Source organism: Urocampus carinirostris, chromosome 6, assembly GCF_059441175.1.
Source record: "Urocampus carinirostris isolate Australia breed hairy pipefish chromosome 6, RoL_Ucar_1.0, whole genome shotgun sequence".
NCBI classification, from domain to species: Eukaryota; Metazoa; Chordata; class Actinopteri; order Syngnathiformes; family Syngnathidae; genus Urocampus; species Urocampus carinirostris.
This window is the reverse complement of record NC_142354.1, coordinates 10,878,103-10,904,804: the sequence shown is the minus strand read 5'-3', so window position 1 is coordinate 10,904,804 and position 26,702 is coordinate 10,878,103. Positions and strand designations below refer to the sequence as shown.

General features: G+C 39.8%; 1 protein-coding gene across 2 annotated transcripts in view; it reads left to right on the top strand.

Annotated features, from left to right (window-relative positions):
• The first annotated feature begins 51 nt into the window (after positions 1 to 51).
• The window catches only part of pusl1 (pseudouridine synthase like 1), a 31,473-nt gene continuing 4,822 nt past the window's right edge, over positions 52 to 26,702 (top strand). For both annotated transcript variants that reach the window (XM_088337850.1, XM_088337849.1), the window contains exons 1-6: positions 52 to 519; positions 591 to 657; positions 8,213 to 8,400; positions 17,206 to 17,355; positions 23,109 to 23,279; positions 24,986 to 25,040. In XM_088337850.1, coding sequence (XP_088193976.1) covers positions 464 to 519; positions 591 to 657; positions 8,213 to 8,400; positions 17,206 to 17,355; positions 23,109 to 23,279; positions 24,986 to 25,040 — 687 coding nt within the window. In that variant the 5' untranslated portion in view covers positions 52 to 463. The remainder of the gene's footprint in view (positions 520 to 590; positions 658 to 8,212; positions 8,401 to 17,205; positions 17,356 to 23,108; positions 23,280 to 24,985; positions 25,041 to 26,702) is intronic.

The following is a 26,702-nucleotide window of genomic DNA, read 5'->3' as shown; positions in this document are numbered from 1 at the left end:
AATAATTTTACATAATTATATCAACTTTACCCCCTTTGAATGTTTTAAGGTCAAATCTTGCTCATCACTTTTCAATGGCAACGCACTCTAAAGCATAGCTGGGTGACGCCATCTTAACGCGACAAAAGACAGAAGTCCTTCATGAACTATTTGCCGAAAATAAACAATAAAATAGTTTGCAAACTTTGCATGGAGCTACGATCATTTTTAATTTGTATTTTCATCTTTATCTATCGTGTCTTAACAGAGCAGGAGTTGTCCACCAAATGTTGAAAGCTTTCTCTACTTCCGGACTACAAATTATTTTATTTCCGGAGGCAGCTAGCTGCACGTCTTTCATTTAACACAGTTGTGACTTATATCTTTTCACCACTTTAACGAAAAGCAAAACATTTTTACCAAGAGTATCCCCAAATAACATGCAGCACTTTTAATATGCTCAACGAAACAATCGAACAGGAACATGTGCAACAAGGCACGTTATCTCATCTTTTTCCAATACATCGGAACTAAATACAGGTACGTCGTAATTCACATTAATTTGACGTGTTTAAACTATCAAAATAACAACTTGTTTGTGTTTTGTCCAGCGGTGTCGTCAAACTACCTCCACATCAAATGTTACTGAACAAAATGGGAGTCCAAAATCACTTAGAGGTAACAAGTCAAGTCAAGTCAAGTCATTTTTATTTGTATAGCCCTAAATCACGAAGAGTCTCAAAGGGCTTCACAGATTGTTACACTATATTACACAAACTATTTTCAACCGACAAGAGGAGTAGGTTATTCGTATGCAATGGAGTAGAAGTGAGTTTTAAGTTTAGATTTAAACATTTCCACTGAGGTTGCAGATCGAATCTCAGGGGGAAGAGCATTCCACAGCACCGGTGCCCGGATGGAGAACGCTCTCGAACCAGCAGAAGACTTCTTTGCTCTCGGGATCATCAGAAGACCAGCACTCTCAGATCGTAGGCTTCGGACCGGGACATAGTGGCAGATCAGATCTGAAAGATAAGAGGGAGCAAGTCCATGTATGATTTTGTACAATACTAAGAGAACTTTGAAGTCACATCTTTGGCTAACTGGGAGCCAATGCAGGTTAGCCAAAATCGGTGTTATGTGATCGTACTTTTTTGTCCTGGTTAAGAGCCTCGCTGCGGCATTTTGTACTAGCTGAAGAGACTTGATTCTGGACTTCGGGAGACCGGAGAGTAGTGCATTGCAGTAATCGAGACGGGAGGTAACAAATGCATGAATTATTGTTTCCGCATCAGACTGAGACAGTATTGAACAGATTTTAGCAATGTTGCGAAGATGGAAGAAGGCAGTTCTAGTAATTTGCTTTACATGCATCTCAAAGGATAGATCAGGGTCAAATATGACACCTAAATTTTTAACTGAGTCACTCTGTGTGATGTGACATTTGTCAATGTTCACAGCAGTTTTTGAGAATAAGTCCCGGCATTTAGAAGGACCAATGACTAACATTTCAGTCTTTTCAGAGTTAAGACGCAAGAAATTGAGTGACATCCACTCTTTTATCTCAGTGAGACAGGCCTCCAAATTTCCACAGTTTAGTGTGGAAGATTCCTCCAACGGAAGATATAGTTGAGTGTCGTCTGCATAGCAATGGAAGCTGATATTGTACTTGCGAATAATATCACCTAATGGAAGCATGTAGATGTTGAAAAGTAGGGGGCCGAGCACTGAACCCTGCGGAACACCGCAGGTAACATTAAAGGGCTCAGATGTCGTTTCACCATATTTAACACAGTGTGTCCTATCTGAGAGGTAGGATTTGAACCACGAGAGGACAGCTCCTGAGAGACCAATCCATTTTTCCAACCGTTCTAGTAGGATATTGTGGCGCACTGTGTCAAAAGCAGCACTAAGATCCAGCAGCAGCAAAAGTGATGAAGCGCCAGAATCCATTGACATTAGGAGATCATTTGTTACCTTGATCAGAGCTGTCTCAGTAGAGTGGTGAGCCCTGAATCCTGATTGCATGGATTCAAAAAGGTTATTCTCCGATATGAAAGCATTCAGCTGCTGTGCCACTACTCTTTCGAGTACTTTAGAGAGGAAAGGTAGGTTTGACACAGGTCTGTAATTACTTAATATTTCTGGATCAAGGTTGGGTCGTTTCAGTGTGGGTTTAATAACGGCGGACTTAAAAGCTGCTGGAACTACACCTGAGGAGAGTGATGTATTTATAATATTTAGAACTGAAGGCCCAAGGACGCTAAAAAGACTTTTAATAAGTGAACCTGGGAGCGGGTCGAACTGGCAAGTTGTCGGTTTGGCCGCATTCACCACTTGTTTGAGATCATCAAGTGACAGTTCACTAAAACCGGCCATTTTCCCAGGGCAGCCACCCTGTCGTGCATCTGTAAATTTCAGTCCTTTAATAGGTGTGGTGCTAACAATATCTTTTGCAATTTCTTCCTGTATGCATTGAATCTTCTTAGTGAAGAAGACCATTAAGTCCTGAGCAGAGTGTGTCGAACTGTCTGCGATAGGCTGTTGCCTTGTAAGCGATGCTACAGTGTCAAAAAGGGCTTTGGGGTTGTTCTTTTGAGACGCAATCACCTTCGAAAGGTAGGCCGATTTTGCAGAGGCAAGGGCCGCTTTATACTTTAACAAGCTGTCACACCAGGTTTGATGGAAAACCTCAAGCTTGGTAGCGCGCCATTTTCTCTCCCATTTCCTGCATTCTTTTTTAAGGGTTCTAGTTTCATCAGTAAACCAAGGTGTGCGTCTTTTAGGACGTGATTTTAGTTTTATGGGCGCTATTGAATCCAGCACACTAGTCAGGGTGGTATTGAACTCATTCATGAGTGAGTCAATCGAGCCATTGTATTTAGGAAAGGACGCAACTGCTCCAGGAAGGAGTTCAAAGAGCTCAGAAACTGTGCCAGTGCTTATATTGCGTCCGCTAAATCCCTCAGCTTTATTAACTCTACATTTAGTTAGCACCTCAAATGTCACTAAATAATGATCAGAGATAACAGTAGTACATGGTAGCACCATAATGTTTGAGGTTAAAACTCCTCGAGTCAGAATCAAGTCTAGCGTGTTCCCATTTTTATGGGTTGGCAAGTCAACCAGTTGAGTAAAACCAAATGCATCAATTAGAGAACTAAACGCAATAGTAAGTGAACTGTGTGGGGAGTTCATATGAATGTTAAAGTCTCCCATAATTATAATTTTGTCTGCATAGGTCACTAGTTCAGACAAAAGTTCAGCAAATTCGTCTAAGAAAGTTGTGTATGGCCCAGGTGCACGATAGATAGTTATTACATCAATTGACAATTGAGGGGACCGCATCACAAGAGCCTCAAACGTTTTGTAATTATTAGAGGTACGTGTATTAAATTTGAGCGATTTTTCAGAGATTAGCGCAACACCACCACCCCTTTTCAGCGTGCGTGCTATATGACTACTCTCGGGGGAGAGGCATAATTTAGCGCTAAGTGCTCATCCGGGCGTAACCACGTTTCACAAAGACCCATACAGTTAATTTTATAATCACGAATAATGTTATCAACAAGTAAAGCTTTTGGAGCAAGCGATCTAATATTTAACAGACCAAATTTCAGCTTTGCTGAATCATTTGACTTAGCTGAACTCTTTGTAGTCTTTGTCGCGATCTTCAAAAGCTCCCGGCGTTGTGGCCGTTTGTGAGCGCTGAGTTTAAAGCGTCGGTTGTCCGGCGAGGAATGAATGGTGGAATTAGTTACATCCTCGCGTCCATCCTCGCGTCCATCTTGCTGCTTGGACTTCACACGCTTCACACATCTACCTGCACGGCAACCACGTTTCTGTTTCCTTTCTTTACGGGGCCGCCGCCGTCGTTTATTAAGAGGAATAGCTGTCCACAAGGATGCCGGGTCTCTTTGAAGTTCGCTCGGTATATCATGGGCGGTATAAAAAGTGCCCGAATAATCGAAATTTAGACGCCCACCCAACCGAATAAGTTCGTCCCTACTGTAAGTGTTTTTGGCCACACATGTGTCCAAAAGTGAAAGCAAAAAAGACAAGAGAACGGCAATAAATAGAAGATTAGCTGGGCAACGAGCCGCAAGCATGTATCCATGCGCCGCCATGTTGGAAACCCAGCCATTGGTTGAAAGGAAGACACTTTACCACGTGGACCGACAATAACCCACTTACATACATTTTGACCAAACCAAGACTTGATGCGTGTGAACAGCGGTGGGTAGCGAAGCTAGCTGCATACAATTTTGACCTGAAGTACATTCCCGGCCCAAAGAACATCGTAGCCGACGCTCTGAGCCGTGAGCCATTTGTACGGTCATGTGTGGGTCATCGCCTTGTTACCGAGCCCTATACTTCGCTCTTGGACCAAGTCAACAGGGTGAACAACAGTACTGTGCAAGAGGTGTTCAGAGTATCCAACAATTGTCACGCTGTTGTAGACGAGAGTGCTGGGACATCAGACGAGTCAGTAAAAAGGGCAATTCCATCAGGCTCCAATGGTTCTGTGACATCAGAAGAGGTTGCTGCTGTCTTCAGTGCTCAGTCCACTGGTGGCGTGGGTCAAGTGATGGGAACAGACGCCAACTTCAATCTTCTGCAGAAGGGAGATCAGTCAACGGCACTCCCACAGAGTCAGCTTGTTGGTTTACAAGAACAGGACAACACAATAAGCAGGACCATGTACTTTGTGCATAGACACAAGAGACCTACCAGGCGTGAGAGAGCTGTCGAGTCGCCTAGTGTGATGAAACTACTGAAGCATTGGAGCAGACTCACCATACAGAATGGCATGCTCTACAAAATAAGGAAAGATCCTCACATGGCCAAGAAAATCTTCCAGTTTGTGGTGCCTGATTCATTGAAACAGAAAGTCCTTCAAGGTTTACATGACTCAGCAGGTCACCAAGGCCAGAACCGTACTTTGTCTCTGGTGAGGCAACGATTCTTCTGGAATGGCATGGAACGTGATGTTGTGAATTATGTCAAATCCTGTCAGCGCTGTGTAGTAGGGAAAACACCGGAACCACACAACCGTGCACCACTCAAGAACATAGTCACCTCTGAGCCTATGGAGTTGGTCTGTATAGACTTTTGGACTGCTGAGCAAGAGAACAAGTCTGTAGATGTCCTGGTCGTAACTGATCATTTCTCCAAGATGGCGCACGCCTTCCCTTGCAGAAATCAAACCGCCAAACAAGTTGCTCGCCGTCTGTGGCAGGATTTCTTCCTTGTCTATGGTTTCCCACGGCGTATCCACTCTGATCAGGGAGCTAATTTTGAGAGCAAACTGATCAAAGAGCTTCTAGAGATGGCAGGGGTGCAGAAATCCCATACCACTCCGTACCACCCCATGGGAAATGGCATCGCAGAACGATTCAACCGAACATTGGGAGATATGATCAGAACCCTTCCCCCTCAGCCCAAAGCAAAGTGGCCACAAATGCTGCAGCAGCTCACATTCTGCTATAACTGCACAGAGCATGAGACAACAGGGTTTGCACCGTTTTACCTAGTGTTTGGTAGGATCCCTCGTCTCCCTGTCGATGTCATGTTTCAACATGCTAATACCAATGATGCTGTTGTCAGCTACTCTGACTTTGTACGCCATCTGAAGAAAGATCTACATGAAGCTGCTCAAATTGTACAGAGGAATACTCTCAGAGAACAGACTCGTCATGCCAAGCTGTACAACCGTAGGGCCAAAGGATCACCTCTCGTCGTGGGAGACCGGGTGTTGATCGCCAACAGAGGTGTCCCGGGGAAACGCAAAGTTGCAGATAAGTGGGAGTCAACCCCGTATGAAGTCACATCAGTCAAGCCTGATCTCAATGTCTACAGAGTCAAGGATTGTCTGACGGGCAAAGAGAAGGTAGTTCACAGGAATTTGCTGCTCTCTGTTAGCTTCTTGCCCTGTGAGGATGATCTGGCCAGCGAATCTGAACACTCAGAGTCTGACGCTGCTATGCATGGAAGTGATGTATGCCCTGATTTACCTGACGCGGTTGAAGACAGTGATGTCCGTACAGTAAACTGGGTGATACAGGCAGGTGAAGAGCAAGTTCATCCAGAGGTAGAGGATAACTCACTAGACAGCAGATCTGATGCCCAGTCCGACTCTCGCAGTGTTGATACATCCAGCCGAGGAAGTCAGCACATCCCCGAACAAGATGTTGACCATACTTCAAGTGACAATACGGAAAGCCCATCACAGTGCTCTGAAAACATGATCCCTTTGGGTATGGGTCTCCCAGACGAGACCCCATTGAACACTGACCATCTGGACGCAGACTGACTGTTTAGACTTGACTGCCCCAGACCTTCAAGCTCAGGTTATTTGTGCTCAACCTAACCGTTATGGTCTTAGGGTCCGCCAGTCCATCAGGCCTCCTAGTCGTCTTATTTGTCAGATGAATGACCATGTGGTAGGTGACAATCATCTGTCCGCAATATCTGCAAGTTCCTAGTTTAAGTTCAGTAGAGATGCACTTTCAGTTTGAGTAACAAAGCTTGAGTAAGAAACAAGAATTGTGCCTATGTGAGCACTTACAACTACAGGAACAATGTTTGATATTTCAGAGATGTAACAGGCATCTTTGAGTCTGTGCTTAGTTAGGAGTTTGCTCGCCTCCTTTCTTTTCACACTCCTTTTTGGGAGAGTTTTAGAACTGACATGCACTTCAGTTTGTTCCTTGTAATACTGTACCAGTTTTCGTGTCCTCTTTTTCATCAGTATTTGCCTTTTTGGCATGTGATTTTTTTTCTGTTTAGTGTAGCACTCCCATATTTAGCAGAATTTCAGGGGGGTGTATGTAACGGGTGTAATAATAACTTTTATTTTATTGAAATTCCTGCTAAAATATGTGTATAGTTTTTGGTAAATGTCCTGCAATGCTGAGTCCAACAGTGCCATCTGCTGGTATGGGGTGGGGTTTGGTTTTGGCTTCTAACATGTGACCAGGAGGCGGGGTTTTGTCAGTTTAACCAGAGTACTACAAAGGTAAGACATATCTTTTGGTGCTCCACAAAATAAGTTAATTTTAAACTTTATAACCCCAGCTGACAAATCTCTCACCATGCATAGTAATGTGATTGATATTGTCAAGCTGTTTAGGTTTATTTTCGTTTTGTTTCTGTTTTACTAAATCTTAATTCCCCTTGTAGAGATCAAAGAGATCAGACCCAGCAGAAAAAGCTAATGTTGTGACTCATCCATTTGCAGGTAAATTGTACCCATTTTTATACTCATTATTGTTTTTATTCCTATTTTTCATATACATTAAAAAAAAGGATGATGTTGGTTAAAATTCAGAGTAAAGAAAAACATGTTGAATTCATTGTAAACGTTAAAAATCCACTATACGATCTCTTGTTAAAAGTATCTTGTTAAAATGCAAAGATTTATAAATGTATTGTGATATTCTAAAATGTATTTTCTGTAAAGTGAAAAGACAGCCCAACACGTTTTAATAATAATAATAACAATAATTAAAACGTACCCAGGAACATTAACTTCTGTTTGTGGTGATCTGTGTGTCTTCTTTGTATTTTTTGATACTCGCAAACTTTGTTTCCATGGTTATCACGTTTTTGCTTCTCACTTTAGGATTACTGCAAGTCTGGGGACCCATAGCTAATGACTGATTGGTTGGTTGGTTGGTTGGTTGGTTGGTTGGTACAATTTCTAATAAATACAGTACAAAAAAAAAAAGTATCGTTTTGCACCAACTTGCAAAGTCTTTACTAAGCACACCAGATGAATGAGTAAAAAGAATGGCATTGTGGGAGGTATTCCAGCCAATAGCATATAAACATTTTGTGATGATGCAAAACAATAGCACACTACAATTTTTGTTTATATCGACCAATAGCAGACAACCATCTTAGTCATGTTACTGGACATATGCACGAAGACTGAAAAGTTTGAAATATTCACAAATCATTTGTTGTTGATGTTTTATAGTGATGAAAAAAACATCTTATTCCACACTGTAAAGTGAAAACGTCATAAGGTTGGGATTCCATATCTTAGGGGTCTACGCTAGGATTTTTTTCCAGACTTCCTCCAAGTTAATTGCAGGTCGACTGGATCCTTTTTTAGAGCATGCAAAATATTTTTAAACTTGAAGCAATTTATTTTATAGTCCCTGGTTGGCATATTAATCTTTTACTATACAGTATATCAATGCATGGTTGTCTATTTTTTTGTCTTCAGGACGCATTAAGAAGACTGAAGCCCACCAATTCGGTGTCTTTGTCTATCTCCAGCAGAACAGACAGCGGCGTCCACGCTCTCTGCAACTCTGCCCACTTTGATTTCCAGCGCAGGAATGACATGCCGCCATTTTCCGAGGACGATTTGGTTAAGGCCATCAATTACCATCTCAAGGATGAGGAAATAAGGTACGTTCCTGCACGTGTTTTAGGGATAATGGATCATTTTCGGCCCAAATATGATGTCACAATAAAAGTGACCCTATAGACCAGGGGTCGGGAACCTATGGCTCGCGAGCCATATATGGCTCTTTCTATGAGTATCTGTGGCTCAGAGACCAATTTGATTGCATGCAAAATTTCTCCATTTTGTTCAAAACCGGAGTTGTCTATCCTATTCAGGTAGACGCAAAGCCAAACCAAAGCTAAGTACAAAGGCAACACTTTGCAGTATATATAGGGCACGTTTTTCACTACAATTTACAGTCAAGGTGTCACACAAAAAAAAGGGGAAAAAAAAACTCGTTTTGGCTGTACAACGCTAAAGAATCCTTTATTTAAAAGTTCACTATATAATCTGTGTTCAGTGTTCAGATACTTTATGATAAATCCACAGAACTGTAAATACGCCAAAACACCGGAAGAGACCTTAGTCATTTGATTGGGTGAGTGGGAGGGATGGGTGGAGCTATGCAAAAAGTACAAGCATTCCCTCCCATCTCTCGCCAAAGGTAAGCACATAAGGCTCCCTATTCTCAGAATGTTGTGACGTTTTTACAAAATAAATGCTTGCATCTGGTTTTGAAACCAATATGTATGAAAAAAAGGGTCAAAAGGAGTTTAACCGATCTTGAGTAATTGCAAGAAAGAGACAAGTTTAAAGTGGTATGTTTGTTGAATTTGGGACAGGGGCTCTGGCATTATTCTCTTTTCATAATTTTTATCAAATCATCAAAAATAAATGTGCTGAAGACTAAGCTTTTGTCTGGGGCGCCGGTTTAGCAATTTAGTAAATTTGTCTCATAATATATGGTGTGGCTGTTTCCCAAAATAAAATTAATATTTTTTGCTTTTATGGCTCTTTGAGTCAAAAAGGTTCCCGACCCCTGCTATAGACAGTTGGCACCAGACTATAAAATTGATTAGACTATATTTAGATTGACTAGTAGCACAACTTGGTCACGTCTCCCCTTTACCTCTTTATAATGCGTTATAAAGATTCTAAGCATTTATCTCCCTTATTAGAACATATATATATATGTATATATATATATATATATATATATATATATATATATATATATATATTTATATTATAAAAGTAGTGGCGCAACTTGGTCCTCTGTCCTAGCTACCTCTTTGTAATGTGTGTGAGGCACTGGAGAACTTTGCTTGTTAGAAAAATTCTAAGCATCTATATTGCGCATTGGAATATATTTTGATTTTCTATAAAAGTAGTATCTCAACTTGGTCGTGTCTCCTCTCTACCTCTTCGTAATGTGTGCGAGGCACTGGAGGTCTGGATTTTTCAAAATGTTCCCAAAATTAATTTTCCTCATTTGAATATATTTTGATTTTCTATAGTACTAGTATCACAATTTGATCTTGTCTCCTCTCTACCTCTTGGTAATGTGTGCAAGGCAATAAAGAGATGGGCGGGTTAGAAAGATTCCAAGCATCTATGTACCTCTTTACAATAATTTTGATTTTCTGTAGTGGTGGAACAATTTGGTCGTTTCTCCTCTCTACCTCTTCGTAATGCATGCAATGCACTGGAGAGCTTGGCTTGTTCGAAAGATTGGAAGCATTTAGGTTCCTCATTAGAATGCATTTTGATTTTCTATAGTAGCAGTATCGCAACTTCGTCGTGTCTACTCTCTACCCCCTTGCGAGGCATTGGAGAGTTCGCTTGTCCGAAATATTTTAAGAATGTATGTTCCTCATTAGAATATATTTAGATTTTCTACAGTCGTCGTATCACAACTTGGTCGTGTCTCCTTTCTACCTCTTGGTAATGTGTGCGAGGCACTAGAGAGATAGGCTTGTTAGGAAGATTCTTAGCATGCACAGTATGTTCCTCATTAATTACATTTTAATTTTCTTTAGAAATAGTACCACAACTTGGTTGTACCTCCTTTTGTACCTCTTCATAATTTGTGAGAGGCACAGGGGACCATGGCTTGTCAGAAAGATTCTAAGCATTTATGTTCATTACAATACATTTTGATTTTTTTATAGTGATAGCACAACCTGATCATGTCTCCTCTCTACCTCTTCATAATGTGTGTAAGGCACTGGAGAGCTTAACTAGAATATATTTTGCTTTTCAATAGAAGTAGTTGCCATATATTTGTATATAATTTATATATCATATGTGTTGTGTGTGGAGCATGGTCACGTGAATGTACCTTACAGGCACCCGTACCTGTCAGTATAAAAGGAAGTGCCGTAAAGCCTGTAGAGATAACACAACTTCGGTCTGTAAACACTGCCCTGCCAGAAATAATGAATACAAGTCAAAGTCATTCGCCTCATCAAGGTCTTACAGTAGTATCTCATATTGGTCGTGTCTCCTCTCTACCTCTTCGTAATGCGTGCGAGGCACTGAAGAGCTTGGCAAGTTTGAGGGATTGTAAGCATTGTAATCATGTTCCTGATTAGAATATATTTTGATTTTCTTAACAGGTTCAATGTAGCCAAATGTAAGGGATTAAGAGTACAGTTTCTCCTCCACAAATTTACACTAGTAAAAGTGAAAAGTATGGTGATTTAAAGTACAAAATATCCCAAATCTTACTCAAGTAAATGTAATGGAGTAAATGTAACTACCCACTTCTGTTGACCATCAACAGAATTGACACAAAATATTTCCTGAAATGAAATTAGTAAAACATGTGCTACATGGAACAGCGACAATTTCCTCAACTTTACTGTGACTAGGGGGCACTAAATATCACTTACTGTCCCTTTAATGATGTATTGTCCGATAAAAGGTAAAAGAAAAAAGAGAACCTTTAAGAACATATTAAATTCATATTATCAAAGAACAGGGATTTCGTACGTTAATTAACCCAGTGATGAATAAAGATTGGAAAGGAAAATGAAGGGGGGAGGGGTGTTGTGCAAAACACGCAGAACAACATCCAGAACTATATCATTTGTTTTTATTTATTTTATCTTTTTTTTTTTTTAAATGTTGTTTTTATTTATGTTCATATTGGTCGTGTCTCCTCTCTACCTCTTCGTAATGCGTGCGAGGCACTGAAGAGCTTAGCAAGTTTGAGGGATTGTAAGCATTGTAAGCATGTTCCTGATTAGAATATATTTTGATTTTCTATAGTGGTAGCACAAATTGGTCGTGTCTCCTCTCTACCTCTTTGTAATGCGTGCGAGGCACTGAAGAGCTTGGCTAGTTTGAAAGATTGTCATTGTAAGCCTGTTCCTGAAAAAAAAATTTTTTGATTGTCTATAGTGGAAGCACAACTTGGTCGTGTCTCCTCTCTACCTCTCCGTAATGTGCACGAGGCACTGGAGAGCTTGGCCATAATCAGTTGTTATTGTAGAACTTAAGCTAGTATATTGAATTGTATTCCTTTTTAGATTTTGTTTCCACACCTGCATGTTTAATCAAGATTCTCAACTTGTTGATTGACAAATATAGCATGCAGTTAGCTAAACAAGTTACCAGTTATTGGCATCAGTCTCCAGGAGCACGATTTTATTGTGAATCTGTATGGATAGAATAAAAACATTATCGTGCATCCCTACAATTTTTGTGTCAGAGTGACATTCAAAATCGATATTAAAACAGAAAGAAAGGTGAATACCGCTCCAGGGTGGAGAAGGAGCTCATAAGGAAACAGAAGCCCACTCAGATGGAAAGCAGGCAATCTCCCAGCATCCCTTTTGCTAATCCTCCAACCTGCAGAGAGAAGGTTAGAAAGGATTATCTTTGCTCTCTTTTTTTGCTATAAGACATACACATTGGAAGTAACGTGTGAGATTTCCTCAAAAACACAACTTATTGGGTTACAGTGGCGATTTAGGAAATGAGATGACTGTTTATTGAGTTCTATTGTACATTGTTAAAACCATTTAGTCATTTTAACTAGCCAGGGAGGATCTGAATTTTTAATAGGTCCAAAAAAAGAATGGGAACATTAGTCCTCGAAAGCTGTGGTAATGTCTGCCTCCTCCTACATAGCTGCAGCTCATCATAAAATGATTTATAACAAGCCATATGTACAATCCATGGACTATTCTAGTGTTTTTCAAGTAGTGTGCTGAAGAAAATTGATTTATTTATTTAAAAAAAGCATGCAATCCTTCAGTACCTTTGCTTTCTTGCAGTGATCTTCTCATAAGGTGGTACAGTATATTTAATAACTGGTGCTGTTTTTTTGAAGGTGTTTATTACACTGAAAAATAACTTAAAGTAAAACTCTTGCACATATTGTTACAGATTTTAATTATTTTCTCATTTTACTTGTAATATTCTTAACATGTTTGGAAGGACAGATTGGGGTCAAAAAGTACACCTACATTTTTGACTGAGGCACTCTGGGTGATGTTACATTTGACAATGTTCAGAGCAGTTTTTGAAAACAAGTCACGGCATTTAGACGGACCAATGACCAATGTTCCCTCCAAGCTGCGTGTGTGCGCAATTGCGCACTACCCAGAGCTTTTCCGCGCACAAAAAAATGTAGCCAGCTCACAAAAATCAGGGCTCGAAATTGCTAATTAAGAAGCGAATTAAGTCAAAGTTACAGTGCATGAAGGTAAAAATACAAGGGTTCCCCTGACGTTGTGTTCTAAATGGGGAATTTAGAAGTCAAGAAGAACGAACGAAGTTGAGTAAAGTCAGTAGAGTTTTTTGAGAACCGGCTTCTTCGGCTCGGCTAAACGGCTCTTCAGGTTGTTTTTGCTTCTTTCACCCCTATATGACCAAATATTATGTAAAATTATGCACAAAATTACTTAAAGGAAGGGGGAATAGAACAAAAAAGAAAAAAATACCGAAATGAAAAAGTAGTGAAAAGCCGAGAAAAAAAAGAAACAAAAGGAAGAGAAAAAAGAAGAAAAAATTCAGAAAAAGCCAGAAAAAAGAAAACAAAGAAACAAAGGAAAAAAAGTAAATAGAGAACAAAAAAGAAAAAGTAACAGCTATGAAAAAATAAACACAATGAGATTTTTTTTAAAGAAATTAAAAAAAAATAGAAAAAAACAGGAAAAAAGAAATAAAGTTTGTGTTGCATTCAAATAATTTCTAATTATACCAAGTCAATCTTGTTGCCAACATTATACTTCCACTAAAGAATGCGATTAAATACAGTTCTCTATCGTGCAACCGACTAAATAAGCCCCCCAAAATGTTAGTATTATGCGACAAAAGATGCCAGGAAAAAAAAGAAATGGAAATCTTGTGAAAGAATCCTTGTAAAAACAAATGACGTTTGTAGGCCGTACAACCTTTGCAATAATACATTAGTCAATTCATTCAAAAGTGAAATTTTTTTTTGCATTGCCGGAAACTCAGCAAAATGTAACGTGATGTCAAGTTTTGGGCATCTTTGATAATAACTTAGTTGCCACACTTGGGATTGCTGCTGCTCACTGTTGTTTCAAGCGTTCCTCACCGACTTTGTGTGAACGCTCAGACCCGTGGAAAATTAGAGGGAACATTGCCAATGACTAACATTTCGACTTTTCAGAGTTGAGGCGCAAGAAGTTGAGTGACATCCATTCTTTTATCTCAGTGAGGCAGGCATCCAAGTTTCCACAGTTTAGTGTGCCAGATTCCTCTGTCAGAAGATATAGCTGAGTGTCATCTGCGTAGGAGTGAAAACCGATATAATCTTGCAAATAATATCACCTAATGGAAGCATGTAAATGCTGAAAAGAAGGGGGCCAAGTACTGAACCCAGCGGAACTCCACAGGTAACACAAGAGGGCACAGATGTCATTTCACCATATTTAACACAGTACGTCTTACCTGAGAGGTACGATCTGAACTATAAGAGGACAATTCCTGAGAGACCAATCCATTTTTCCAACCGTTCTAGTCATATTTTATGCTCCACTGTGTCAAAGGCAGCATAAAGGTCCAGCAGAAACATGATTGATGAAGTGCCGGAGTCCATTGCCAGTATAAGATCATTGCTTACCTTAATCAGTGCTGTCTCAGTATGGGGTGGTTAGCCCTGAATCCCGATTGCATTTAAAAAAAAAAAATTGTTCTCAGATAAAAAAAAATTATTCAGCTGCTGTGCCACAACTTTTTCAAGTACTTTAGAAAGAAAGGTTTGACACAGGTCTATAATTACATAAGCTTTCTGGATCAAGGTTGGGTCGTCTAAGTGTAGATTTAATAAAAGTGGACTTAAAAGCCGCTGGAACAAAACCTGAGGAGAGTGATATGTTTATAACATTTAGAACTGAAGGTCCAAGGACCCCAAAAAGACCTTTAATCAGCGAACCTGGAAGCAAGTCAAACATTCTTTCCTTGCCCTCATGTAGGTAAAAAGTGGCCAAAAAAATCCCCATCCAACCATTTTCTCAACCACATCAAGCTTCCTTATTCCACTTTCATTTAAAAAAAAGGGCTTTCCTCTTGTTTACACTTTACACCAGACCTGGGCACTCCGGTCCTGGAGGGCCATACGCCCTGCCAGATTTTGAAGTTTGCTCTTCTTTAACTCAGGTGATACAAATTATAACCTCGTTAGCAAGCTAGCAAGTGCTCGTTAACGATACTGGTGATTGGAATCACCTGTATTGGATGAGAGAAACCTCAAAAATCATGCAGAACATACGGCCCTCCAGGACCGGAGTGCCCAGGTCTGCTTTACACCGACCATATTGAATGGATGCACGAGATATTTAACAGTAAAAATATGTATAAAATATAATAAGTTCTTAGCGCGCTGGAGATACTTTATAGTATGTCTACACACGAACTAGGAAGAGGAAACGGATTTCTTCTACAGGGTGGATGCTGGGTGACCTCTCACTGCACCACACAGTGGAAAGAAGCACTACAGTACTGTCCTATACTCGGAAAAAGGTGCACACAAATCAAAATCTAACTTACAGCAATGGATAAGTTTCGCAAGTCTAATGGTTGTAAGTGGGGGAGCGTCTTTAAATAGAGTTCGCGTTGTGTTTGTATTATCGCTCAATAAGGGAAATTTAATCATTCATAAGGGGAGCAATTGGTTGTCTGTTTGTACAGGGTTACAAAATGAAGGAAAATACATACATAAAAAAGGAAAATTCACATTTTAAAATTGAAGTATGTGTGTTATTTATTTGCATTATTTTGTGTGCAACCAGTCTCCCAGTCCCGTTCTATAGACGAAGCCTTACACGTGTCGCACTGGATCTCCTCCCTGGTAACCTAGTTTCTCCTCTCACGCAACAAGAGATCTATAATGTAACTCGGGGTGCAGAAATAGCCGTGCACGTGCACATATGATGCATGGCGAAGACATTTCTTTATTTTTCCCCTTAATCCTCGTGGCATGCGTTTTGTCAGTGTGCATTTTTTTGGACACAAACTTAAAAAAGTGTGATAACCCAGACAATTTATAAATATTTTTTGACCTCCAACAACTCAAAATCATCAAACCTATCCATAAATATATAGTTTTTCATTTAAGTATTGCCCCCACATCCCTCTGCCCCTTAAGACGTTACAAATCTGAAAAGTGACTATAAAGAAAAACGAATTGAACTGTATATACATACAAATTCTAGGTGCATATTTCATATAATTTTATTAGAACTTCGTATTAGTCAAAAAGTGGTTACAAATGTTTTTCGATACAAGCCAATTTTGTGGCAATAACATTTAATCCTAAAACCTCGCACAACTCAAAATAGACCTATCCATAAATATATAGTTTTTGATTAATTTATTAATTCCTCCCGCTACTAAAGGCAGTACAAGTTCGTAAAGGGACTATAAAGAAAACAGAACTGTTTTTACATCCATCCATTATCTGCACCACTTATCCTCAGTAGGGTCGCGGGGGATGCTGGAGCCCATCCCAGCTACCTTCGGGAAGTGGGCAGGGGACACCCTGAACTGGTTTCCAGCCAGTCGCAGGGCACAACGACAGACAACCATTCACTCACTCATTCACACTTAGGGACAATTTGAACCAACCAATTAACCTGACATGAAAGTTTTTGGTATGTGGGAAGATACCGGAATGCCTGGAGGAAACCCACGCAAGCACGGGGAGAACATGCAGACTCCACACAGGAGGTTCGATCTCATGACCTCAGAATTGTGCCACACACGCGCTAACCACTGCGGCGCCGTGCTGCCGGAATTTACATATACATACAATTTCTAAGTGAATATTTCATATGGCTTAATTAGAACTTTAAATTAGGCCAAAAATGCTTTTCTTTGACAATAGCAGTTTCCACAAAAACCTCTCATGATAATTTTGCCTGCAAAACACTGTGATTTGGGTTTTGGCGCCACCAGTTGGTGTAGTGGTGTGAACACTCAGCAACAATTTTTACTTTGTATACAATTGACTCAACTGAAGAGAAAAACACTAAAATCCCAGGAAATGTATTAAAATACACCAGGTTTATGATATATTAAAGAATATAAATTATAATGGATATCTATACGTCCAAATAATGTATATTAGTGTGTTTTGTGTATAGCATGTGATTGGCTGCCATGTGCAATAACATATAAAACCAAGTTATTATGTACATTTCAAAATGTTCACAACTGGGGGGAAATTTGAGCTCCCAAATGTTGATTTTTCAATGCTGTCTTTGATTGAAAATAAAAAAAAAAAACATGAAAATAAACATAATATGTACCTGCATGACACAAGGGTAAGACCAAATTGAGTTTTGTTCAGGTTTATAATTAGGTGTGCTCCGTATTCCAGAATATACGGTCGTTTTGTCGCTTTCTTAATGATGCCTGATGTGTAAATGTTTTCTTTTTTTTTTTCCTAGCGTCACGCGCGCCCGCCGCGTGCCGGTTGACTTCCACGCCCGTTTCCGAGCGCTTTCCCGGACGTACGTCTACCGCATCGCCCTGGGCGTCTCGCACCCTTCTCAGCTCCCCCTCACCGAGCGCGACAAGTGCTGGAATGTACGCGACATGTGAGAACATTATATGTACATACGTACAGTGCCAAGTCAAGTCATGTTTATGTGTGACGCCCTTAATCCCAAGGAGTCTCAAAAGGCTGCACAGACCACAGACAATTGCAAACTATAGACTATTATGACACCATCCCATGATCTGACACCTACATGAGGGCAAGGAAAAACTCAACAACATCAAGTCAAGTCATGTTTATGTGTGATGCCCTTAATCACAAGAAGTGTCAAAGGGCTACACAGACTATTATGACACCATCACCTGAGCTAAAACCTACATGAGGGCAAGGAAAAACTCCAAAACCTCAACATGAGGAAAATGAAGAAACCTTGGGATAATCCCCCTACCAGGATGACCAGGCTAAAATGAATGTAGCATTACAGACAATATATTGTCAATATGAAATTCATAAGATGTAGAATATAAGTGTGTAATAAGCCGAGATATAAAAAGTTCCCCTGAGGTTGCATATCGAATCTCTGGGGGAAGAGTATTCCACAGCACCGGGGCCCGAATGGAGAACGCTATCGAATTTTGAACCTGTGGAATTCCTCTTGACTCTTGGGATCCCGAGTAGACCAGTATTTTAAGAGCGAAGGCTCCCAGACAGGAACATAGTAGGAAATTAAATCTGAAAGATTTAATAAGTATTTGCCCTCCACCCTGATTTCTGTGTTTTTTCCATATTTATTACTTTAAAAGGTTTCAGATCATCAAACCCATTTTAATGTTAATTCCATTTATTAAGGCGCAAAAAATAATACAAACCTATGTGACAAAGTATATTCTCCCTAAACCTAGTAAAGAGTTGGGCCACCTTTGGCAGCGATAATAGAAATCAAACGTTGACGATAATTGTCTTTTACAATGCTCTGGACGAATTTTGGTCATCTCTTCTTTGCAAAATGGTTTCCAGTCTGCCATATTGGGGGATTTTCTAGCATGAAGTGCCCGTTTAAGATCAAACCACATCATCTCAATTGGAATCAAATCCAGACTTTGTTTTGGCCACTCCAGAACCTTCATTTTGTCTCAAGTCATTCAGACATAGACATGCTGGTGTGTTTTGGGTCATTGTACTGCTGCATGATCAAAGAGCGTTCGAGTTTGAGGGCACAAAGTGATGGCTGGACATTTTCTTCAGAATCTTTTGATAAACAGAATTAATTATTCCGTCAACATAGCAAGTTGTCCTGGACCTGAGGTAGCAGAGCAGCCCCAGCCCATCACACTGCCACCACCATGCTTTACAGAATGCATCGTGTTCTTCTTGTCAAATGTTGTGCCATTTTTAAGCCAGTTGTAATGGGCGGCACACCTTCCAAAATGTTCAATTTTTGACTCATCAGTCCACAGAATGTTTTTCCAAAAGTCTTGATGATAATCAAGATGCTTTTTGGCAAATGTGCTTATAGTGGAGTCATGGACACTGACCTCAACTGAGGCCAGCAAGGCCTGCAGTTCCTTGGATGTTTTTTGAGGTTCATTTGTAACCCCCTAGATGAGCTGAGCTGTGGTCGCACTCTTGGAGTAATCTTAGTCAACCACTTCTGGGAAGGTTTGCCGCTGATTCCATTTTTCTCTATTTGTGAATAATGGCTCTGACAGTGGTTTGCTGGAGCCTTACAGCCTTGTGACTTTTTTGTGGAATGATAGTTTTCAATCACTTTTTTTTCTAATTTATGGATTTTTCTTTGGATGTGGCTGCATGTTAATTGTTTTGTGGCAATCAATTTTGGGTGTGGCCTGTGGAATTGAACTAAGCTTTCCCAAAATTTTGGTTAGTCAGTTACTTTGTGATCTAACAAAGGGGGGCTATTACAATTTCACATAGGTCCGTATAGGTTTTGATTTTTTTTGAGCCTCAAGAAATGGAATCAACGTTTTAAAAGTGCATTTTGTAATTTTTGGGGTTGTCTTCATGTGCTATTAAAATGACTTTGACGATCTGAAACCTTTGGAAATGCTAAATATGCAAAAAACAGGGAACTGCAAATTTGTTTTTGTGTTAGTGCAATTCTCTCTCACAAATCTCCAGACAAGCCTTGCATAAACAATGACACGTTACACACATGAATAATCCACATGTGCTGAGCGCCACCGGCAAATTAGGGCCAATCCACTCCAGAAAACAACAAGGAGATTGGACACTTGTGTGATGTTCTCGTGGCTGGAATTGGAAGGAAAAAATGGATCGACTGTATAAGCATTTGTCATTTTTTTTAGGAAGAGGGAAAAGTAGGCCAAGATAAGCTGCAGGCTCATACGCATGCCGAGCAACACCCACACGTCTCACACATTCTCCCGATACGGCCCCCCCCCCTTTTTTTTGCTCGGTTACCCCATCTCACATTTTATTCAGCGAGAGCAAGCTTGCGCCTTCGTCATCGTCATTCCTCCTCATCGTCGTCTTCTTTCCTCCGGTCTGGTTTTGCGGAGAAACAAGATGACCTTCGAGGGCTCGGCGGGTGTCGGTTGGCTACATTACATATGAGGGTAAAAACAAACATGCGAAGCAAACTTAAAGGGACACTGTGTTAAAAAAAAAACGTTTGAAAATCAATATTCATTTAAATTACAAGCAAATTACTTGAACTATCGAATCGACGTACATTATTTAAAGAATGCATATAAATACCAATATGTATTTAATGTGTATAAATGTAACAAAAAATACAAATATGAATGACTGAAGGACTGAATACTTTTCTTTTAAAAAAGTTAAAATTATCTGCCAACAGAACACAACATGAATATTTTATTCAAAATTTTTATAGGATTTTTTTGCCCTCTCAATAATATATATGTAATATTTCACCATCTTATGTCGCTGTATTGTGTAGTGCAGGGGTCTCCAACCTTTTTCGAGCGTCAAACTACTTTTTGTTACTGATTAGCGCAAAGGGCACCCACTTTGATGTGAATCTCTAAAATAACCACTTAGCTAGATGTGAATCTCTAAAATAACCACTTAGCTCGATGGCTTGCTAATTAGCTAAAAGGTGGCTTGATAGTTAGCTAGAAAGGTACACAGGTACAAAACTAAAAGTGAGCTGGATCGCTAGCTAAAACAGTAAAAAGCCAACTAAATAGAAAGCTAAAAACAAAGCTAGATAGCTATCTAAAAAGGATCCCAAAAATTAGTTTGATAACTAGCAAAAAAATGAAACTGTTAGCTAGATCTCATGCAAAAATAGCTATATAGCTTACTTTCTTTAAAAAAAAGTTAAAATTATTTGCCAACCGAACCTAGAATGGATATTTTATTATATTTTTCTAATAACCTAAATGTAAGATTTAACCACTATATGTTGCTGTATTGTTGAGTGTAGGGGTCTCCAACCTTTTTCAAGTTTCGAGTTACTTTTTTTTTTTTTTTTTACTAATTAGCGCATCAAGCACCCTCTCTGATATGCATTTCTAAAATAACAACTTAGCTAGACGGCTTGATAATTAGCTAAAAGGTAGCTTGACAGCTAGAAAGGTAAACAGGTAAAAAAACCAAAAGGAAGCTAAATAGCTAGCTAAAAGACTAAAAAGCTAATGAAATAACCGTACAGAAAACTAAAACAAAGGATAGCTAGAAACCTAGAAAGGAAGCCAAAATTTAGCTTTATTACTAGAAAAAAAAGTAAAATATTAACTAGATAGAATGCAAAAAAACAGTAAATCGCTAGCTAGAAAGCATGCTAAATAGTTAAAAAGCTAGCCAGATAGCTGGCTAAAAAAACTGCACAATTCTTTGCTTATTTTCTTTCTAAAACCCATAAATTGGAATTCAGTTTGTTGTATTTCCTTTAAAATAAATCAATAAAAAAGTGAATAAATACAATTGTTTAATACATAGATTATACTTATATTCTCTTGATTAATTGCTTAAAAGTCAAGTCAAGTCATTTTTATTTGTAAAGCCCTAAATCACAAAGAGTCTCAAAGGGCTTCACAGATTATTACACTATATTACACAGACGATTTTTCAGCCGACGAGAAGAGTAGGTTATTCATATGCTATGGAGTAGAAGTGAGTTTTAAGTTTAGATTTAAACATTTCCACTGAGGTTGCAGATCGGATCTCAGGGGGAAGAGCATTCCACAGCACCGGTGCCCGGATGGAGAACGCTCTCGAACCAGCAGAACACTTCTTTGCTCTTGGGATCACCAGAAGACCGGCACTCTCAGATCGTAGGCTTCGGACCGGGACATAGGGGCAAATCAGATAGATAAGAGGGAGCAAGTCCATGTATGATTTTGTACAATACTAAGAGAACCTTGAAGTCACATCTATGGCTAACTGGGAGCCAATGCAGGTTAGCCAAAATCGGTGTTATGTGATCGTACTTTTTTGTCCTAGTTAAAAGCCTCGCTGCGGCATTTTGTACCAGCTGAAGAGACTTGATTCTAGACTTCGGGAGACCAGAGAGTAGTGCATTACAGTAATCGAGACGGGAAGTAACAAACGCATGAATTATAATTTCCGCATCCGACTGAGACAGTATTGAACGGATTTTAGCAATGTTACGCAGATGGAAGAAAGCGGTTCTAGTAATTTTCTTTACATGCGTTTCAAAGGATAGATCAGGGTCAAATATGACACCTAAATTTTTAACTGAGTCACTCTGTGTGATGTGACATTTGTCAATGTTCACAGCAGTTTTTGAGAATAAGTCACGGCATTTAGATGACTAACATTTCGGTCTTTTCAGAGTTAAGACGCAAGAAATTGAGTGACATCCACTCTTTTAATCTCAATGAGGCAGGCCTCCAAATTTCCACAGTTTAGTGTGGGAGATTCCTCCAACGGAAAGAATTAAAAGCCCTTTAAAAGCTAGTTAATAGAAAGGTAAAAACAAAGCTAGATAGCTAGCTTAAAAGCAGCCGAAAAATAGTTTAATAACTAGCAAAAAAAGGTCAAATATTAGCTAGATAGTATGCAAAAATAGCTGAAAAGGTAGGATGATAGCTAGCTACAAAGCTAGCCAGATAGCTAGCTAAAAAAACTGCACAATTGTTTGCTAATTCGCTTTATAAAACCAACAAATTGGAATTAGGTTTGTTGTTTTCAACCATCATCTTTCATTAGATAAATAAAGTATGTTTCTAGCTCTTAACATTGTTTAGAAAACAAACATTGTCAATTTTCTTTAAAATACTTGTTTCTAAGAGAAACTGTTTCATGAAACGATGCATTTCAAGCCGAACTTTCACTTCGGTGCTTTATTGTTGCATTTGTGATGACTCCAATATCTAAAAAATGCTTTCCACAAACACGAGTGGACTTTGCTTGCAGACTGACATTTTATTGCAAGGACACTGAACTTGTGAGTTTCTGCGGAGGTGCACGAAATGTCATCCCTCTGCCCCGACCACAACAAAGGGACTTTGTCATCTTTTTTAGGAAGAAAAATTGCCTTAAGTGTCTTTACTTATCCATTTTTTTCGGATCAAACCGCTTCACTACCCCTATACTCACCAAATGGGGCCGGCAACACACTCTCAACAGGAAGCAGGACTAAAAGGTGGAGGCTTCCTTAATGTGTGGATAAAGATCAGATCAAAACCAATTCATTTCCCTCATGCTAAGGTTTTGAGTTTTTCCTTGCCCTCATGTAGATTTTGGATCAGGGGATGGTTTATTAATAGTGTGTAGTCTGCAATAGTCTTTGGACTGTGCAACCCTTTGAGACTCCTTATGATTAAGGGCCAAACAAATAAACATGACATTCAAAGAGTTACAAGTGCCCAACTAATTCAGGGAGCTGGACGTAGGAGCTATGAGCGAGGCGGCCGCCATCTTGGAAGGAACTCACGACTTCAGCAGCTTCCGAGCGGTCAACTCGGATCTTCCCTTTAAAAACCCCGTCAAGACGCTGGACATTGCCAGGATGCAGCCAGGGAGAGCCTTTGCAAGCCAGCACTTTCACAGGTAAACGCTGTTTCACTTCTTTGCTACAACGTCAAAGTTATTGGCTTAAATCCATTCTTTGTATTAGAAATAAGGGAGATAATGTCTGTGTGCAAGTGTTTTTTTATTTAAAAAACGTTTCATATTAAGGATGCACAATAAGGTTTATTTTCCTACTGATACAAATTACCGATAACCAGGGTTGGACTGGTAATTAGTTATACAGACGCTCCCCTACATACAACCATTCAAGTTACGAAAAACGGTAGATACGAACATTTTCTTCCGGGATGTGGAAAAATATCCGGACCTTACTGTAGGTTAGATTGTGTATTGTGTCCGCCTTTATCTGAGTAGAGGACAGTACTGTAGCACTTGGTACCACCGTTTGGCGCTGTGAGAGGTCACCCAGCATTCACCCCAAAGAAGAAATCCGGCTTCTACTTCCTTGTTCGTGTGTGTACACACTGCATTGTATCTCTATCACGCCAAGAATTATGATGTTTTATTGTTGAATATATCGTGCATCCATTCAATATGGTTGGTGTAAACTGTAAGGAAGAGGCGAGCAGTTTCTTTTGAAATGAAAGTGGAATAAGAAAGCTTGATGCGGTTGAGAAAATAGTTGGATCGCTTTTCTTTCGTCCACTTTTTAACCACGGAGGAGGAAGATGCCAAACTCTTCCATAAGTAAGTTAAACTTCACTTTATTTATCTTTATAGATCATATTATTTAATGAAACGTTTATTTTTTAGTACAAAAACAATAAAGGTTACTTATACAAGCCTTAAACATACAAAATACAGCACAGAAGCAACATACCAACAAATTCAACTTACAAACGATCTCATTCGTAAGGAGGCCAGCATCTGTAGATGTCCGTGTGCACGTGTTTTTTTTTAATAATAAACGGTTATACATTAGGGATGCATGATAACGTTTATTTTCCGACTGATATCAATTACCGATAACCAGTGTTGGGAACATTACTTTAAAAGAAGAAATTAGTTATAGTTCCTAACTAATTCTTCCAAAAAGCAACTGAGTCACTGAATTACACAGTTGTAAAAGTAACTGATTACCAGGGAAAGTAACGACTTCCGTTACTTTAAGAAGATGTTGTTGTATGTCAAATCATTTGAAAATTTCTGAGCAAATAGGAAACACTGCGTTTACTTGTTGATGCAATGTAATGTTTGTTCTGTCTTGTGACCCCCGAGTTAAAATGAGTTTGACACCCCTGTTCTAGACACTGACGCTGAGAGAAACACAATCTCAATTCTCTGTTTATGCTGCAGAATTGACAATCAAGCTGACTTTACTTTGAATATTATTATATTGCCACAGGTGCCAAAATAAAAACCCAATTCTTTGTTTTTATCAAACGGTGTGAAATCTTAACTGTGCACCTTTAGTAGTTATAATAAATCAAAATAAAGGCTGGATCGGGTGAATTTTATATTTGGCTGTAGATGTTGGTCACAAAAGTGCATGTGAAACTATTTATTGATATGCTGACGTACAAAACATTCCAAAATGGACACTACACTTTGCATGTCTTGCATGTACAGAGAAGGAACCCATTGCTTTGCGATAACACTTGTTTGCAGACCTTGTTGAGCAGCGGTCAGTCTTCATGAAATTGGCATTCACATTTCTCACAATCTTTAAATATCAATTATTGAAATGGCATCATTTAACGTGTCATCTCCATCGTGTTTTACAGAGAGATTCCGTTTTGGGAGTTGACATTTCAAGGCCAATCTTTCCTCTACAAGATGGTAGGTTGTGGTTTATGATTGGTTATATGTGGGATGGCTGAATTAAGGTCTAGTTAATCCCCGAACACCAAAGCTTCTTGTTTAATGTGCATTGATGTTCACGCATGTTTAGGCCAGGTCTTAGGAGGTTAAGAGGATAGAGGTAAGATTGGTTCTAAAAATCTAGCCCAACCCGACCAGCGGGTAAAAAAGCTCAAATCAGCCCGAGCCTGACCGATTAACACGATTTGAGGGACCCACTCCAATGTAAACCTGAAGCTACAGTTCGCCGCCGAAGTGCAGATTCCAGGTTACTTTGGGCTAGGCCCCTCAAGTCAAGTTTTTGCGCCTAAGTGCAGCGCCGAACTTTGGCGCCGAAGTATGTTCAAGTAAAAGTACTGTTGCATCAGAATATTATTACTCCATTAGAAGTAAAAAGTAGTCATCCAAATTTATTTTGGTGATTTTCAAAGATCCGATTACCGTAAATTCCGAACTATAGAGCGCACCTGAGTATAAGCCGCACCCACCACATTTTAAGAGGAAAACCGATTTTGTACTTACACAAGCCGCACCTGTATATAAGCCGCATGCGCCCACATTAAAAAAATGTAACACAAAATTAACCCAAACCCGACTAAGTCCCGCGATTGAAACTGAATGTCCTTCATAAAAGTACACAGTCCAAAAATCACAGCCGGCAAAATGAACGGAAAATAATACCGGTACTTAAGGTTTGATGCAGACCTGCAGAGTCTGGGTCCCGTTGAAAGTAATCCAAGGAAAAAAGTGTATATTTCCAAAGGTAAGGGTGGGAAAAATATATATCCACTATTGTGCGCCGCGTCCACAAACACGTCTCACCTTTACTCCACTTCCCGTCAGCCCCCGTTGTTTTCGCCCCTTCTTTTTTATTCGCCCGTGGGAAACATATCAGAATAAAGACATTACAAAAATATACAATTGCAAATACATATTAGATAGATAGATAGATAGATACTTTATTCATCCCCGTAGGGAAATTCACACTTCCAGCAGTCTACCCTGTTGTTTATTCACAGATTAACATGATGCCCTAGGGGTGCTTGTAGCGAAGTGGATGACGTCACGCCAGTCCAAAAATTCGACATCCCTGCGGCAGATGGAACATTTTTCTTTGTGAAAATCCAGGGATACACCACCTCGTGTTAGCAAGTCCGCCTCCTCTCCGATTCCCCCCGGCTTTCGTGTCTCTGTTTAGCGGCGTTGAAGCCGGATAGCTCCGGGTGGCTACACGTTAGCGTCCGGAATGCTAAACGTGAGCCACGTTTCCGCAAAACACAGCAACTGCGCTCCCTGTGCGCCTCGATGTTTTCCACCAGCACTCGATGATCTTATTTGGTCGTGAGTTCGCATTTACCATGATTACGGATGGTACCGAAGACTTATAACGCCGCTAGCCGCTTCGCTAACTCCGGCTCTTCCTCGATAGGCCCCTTCATCACGCCGGCACGAGAATTCTTCAGGGCAAGGAGTTGAAATTCCTTGAATACACGCATTTCTTGTGCGTTAAAACCCATGTCCATAGGATAGAAGTAATCCATAGTGTAGTTGTCAAAACGGGAAGAAAAAACACTGAAGATAGGAGCAGACAATAAAACAATACGGCAGCTGCTGGAAAAGGCAGCCGCTCGTGGGAGCGCC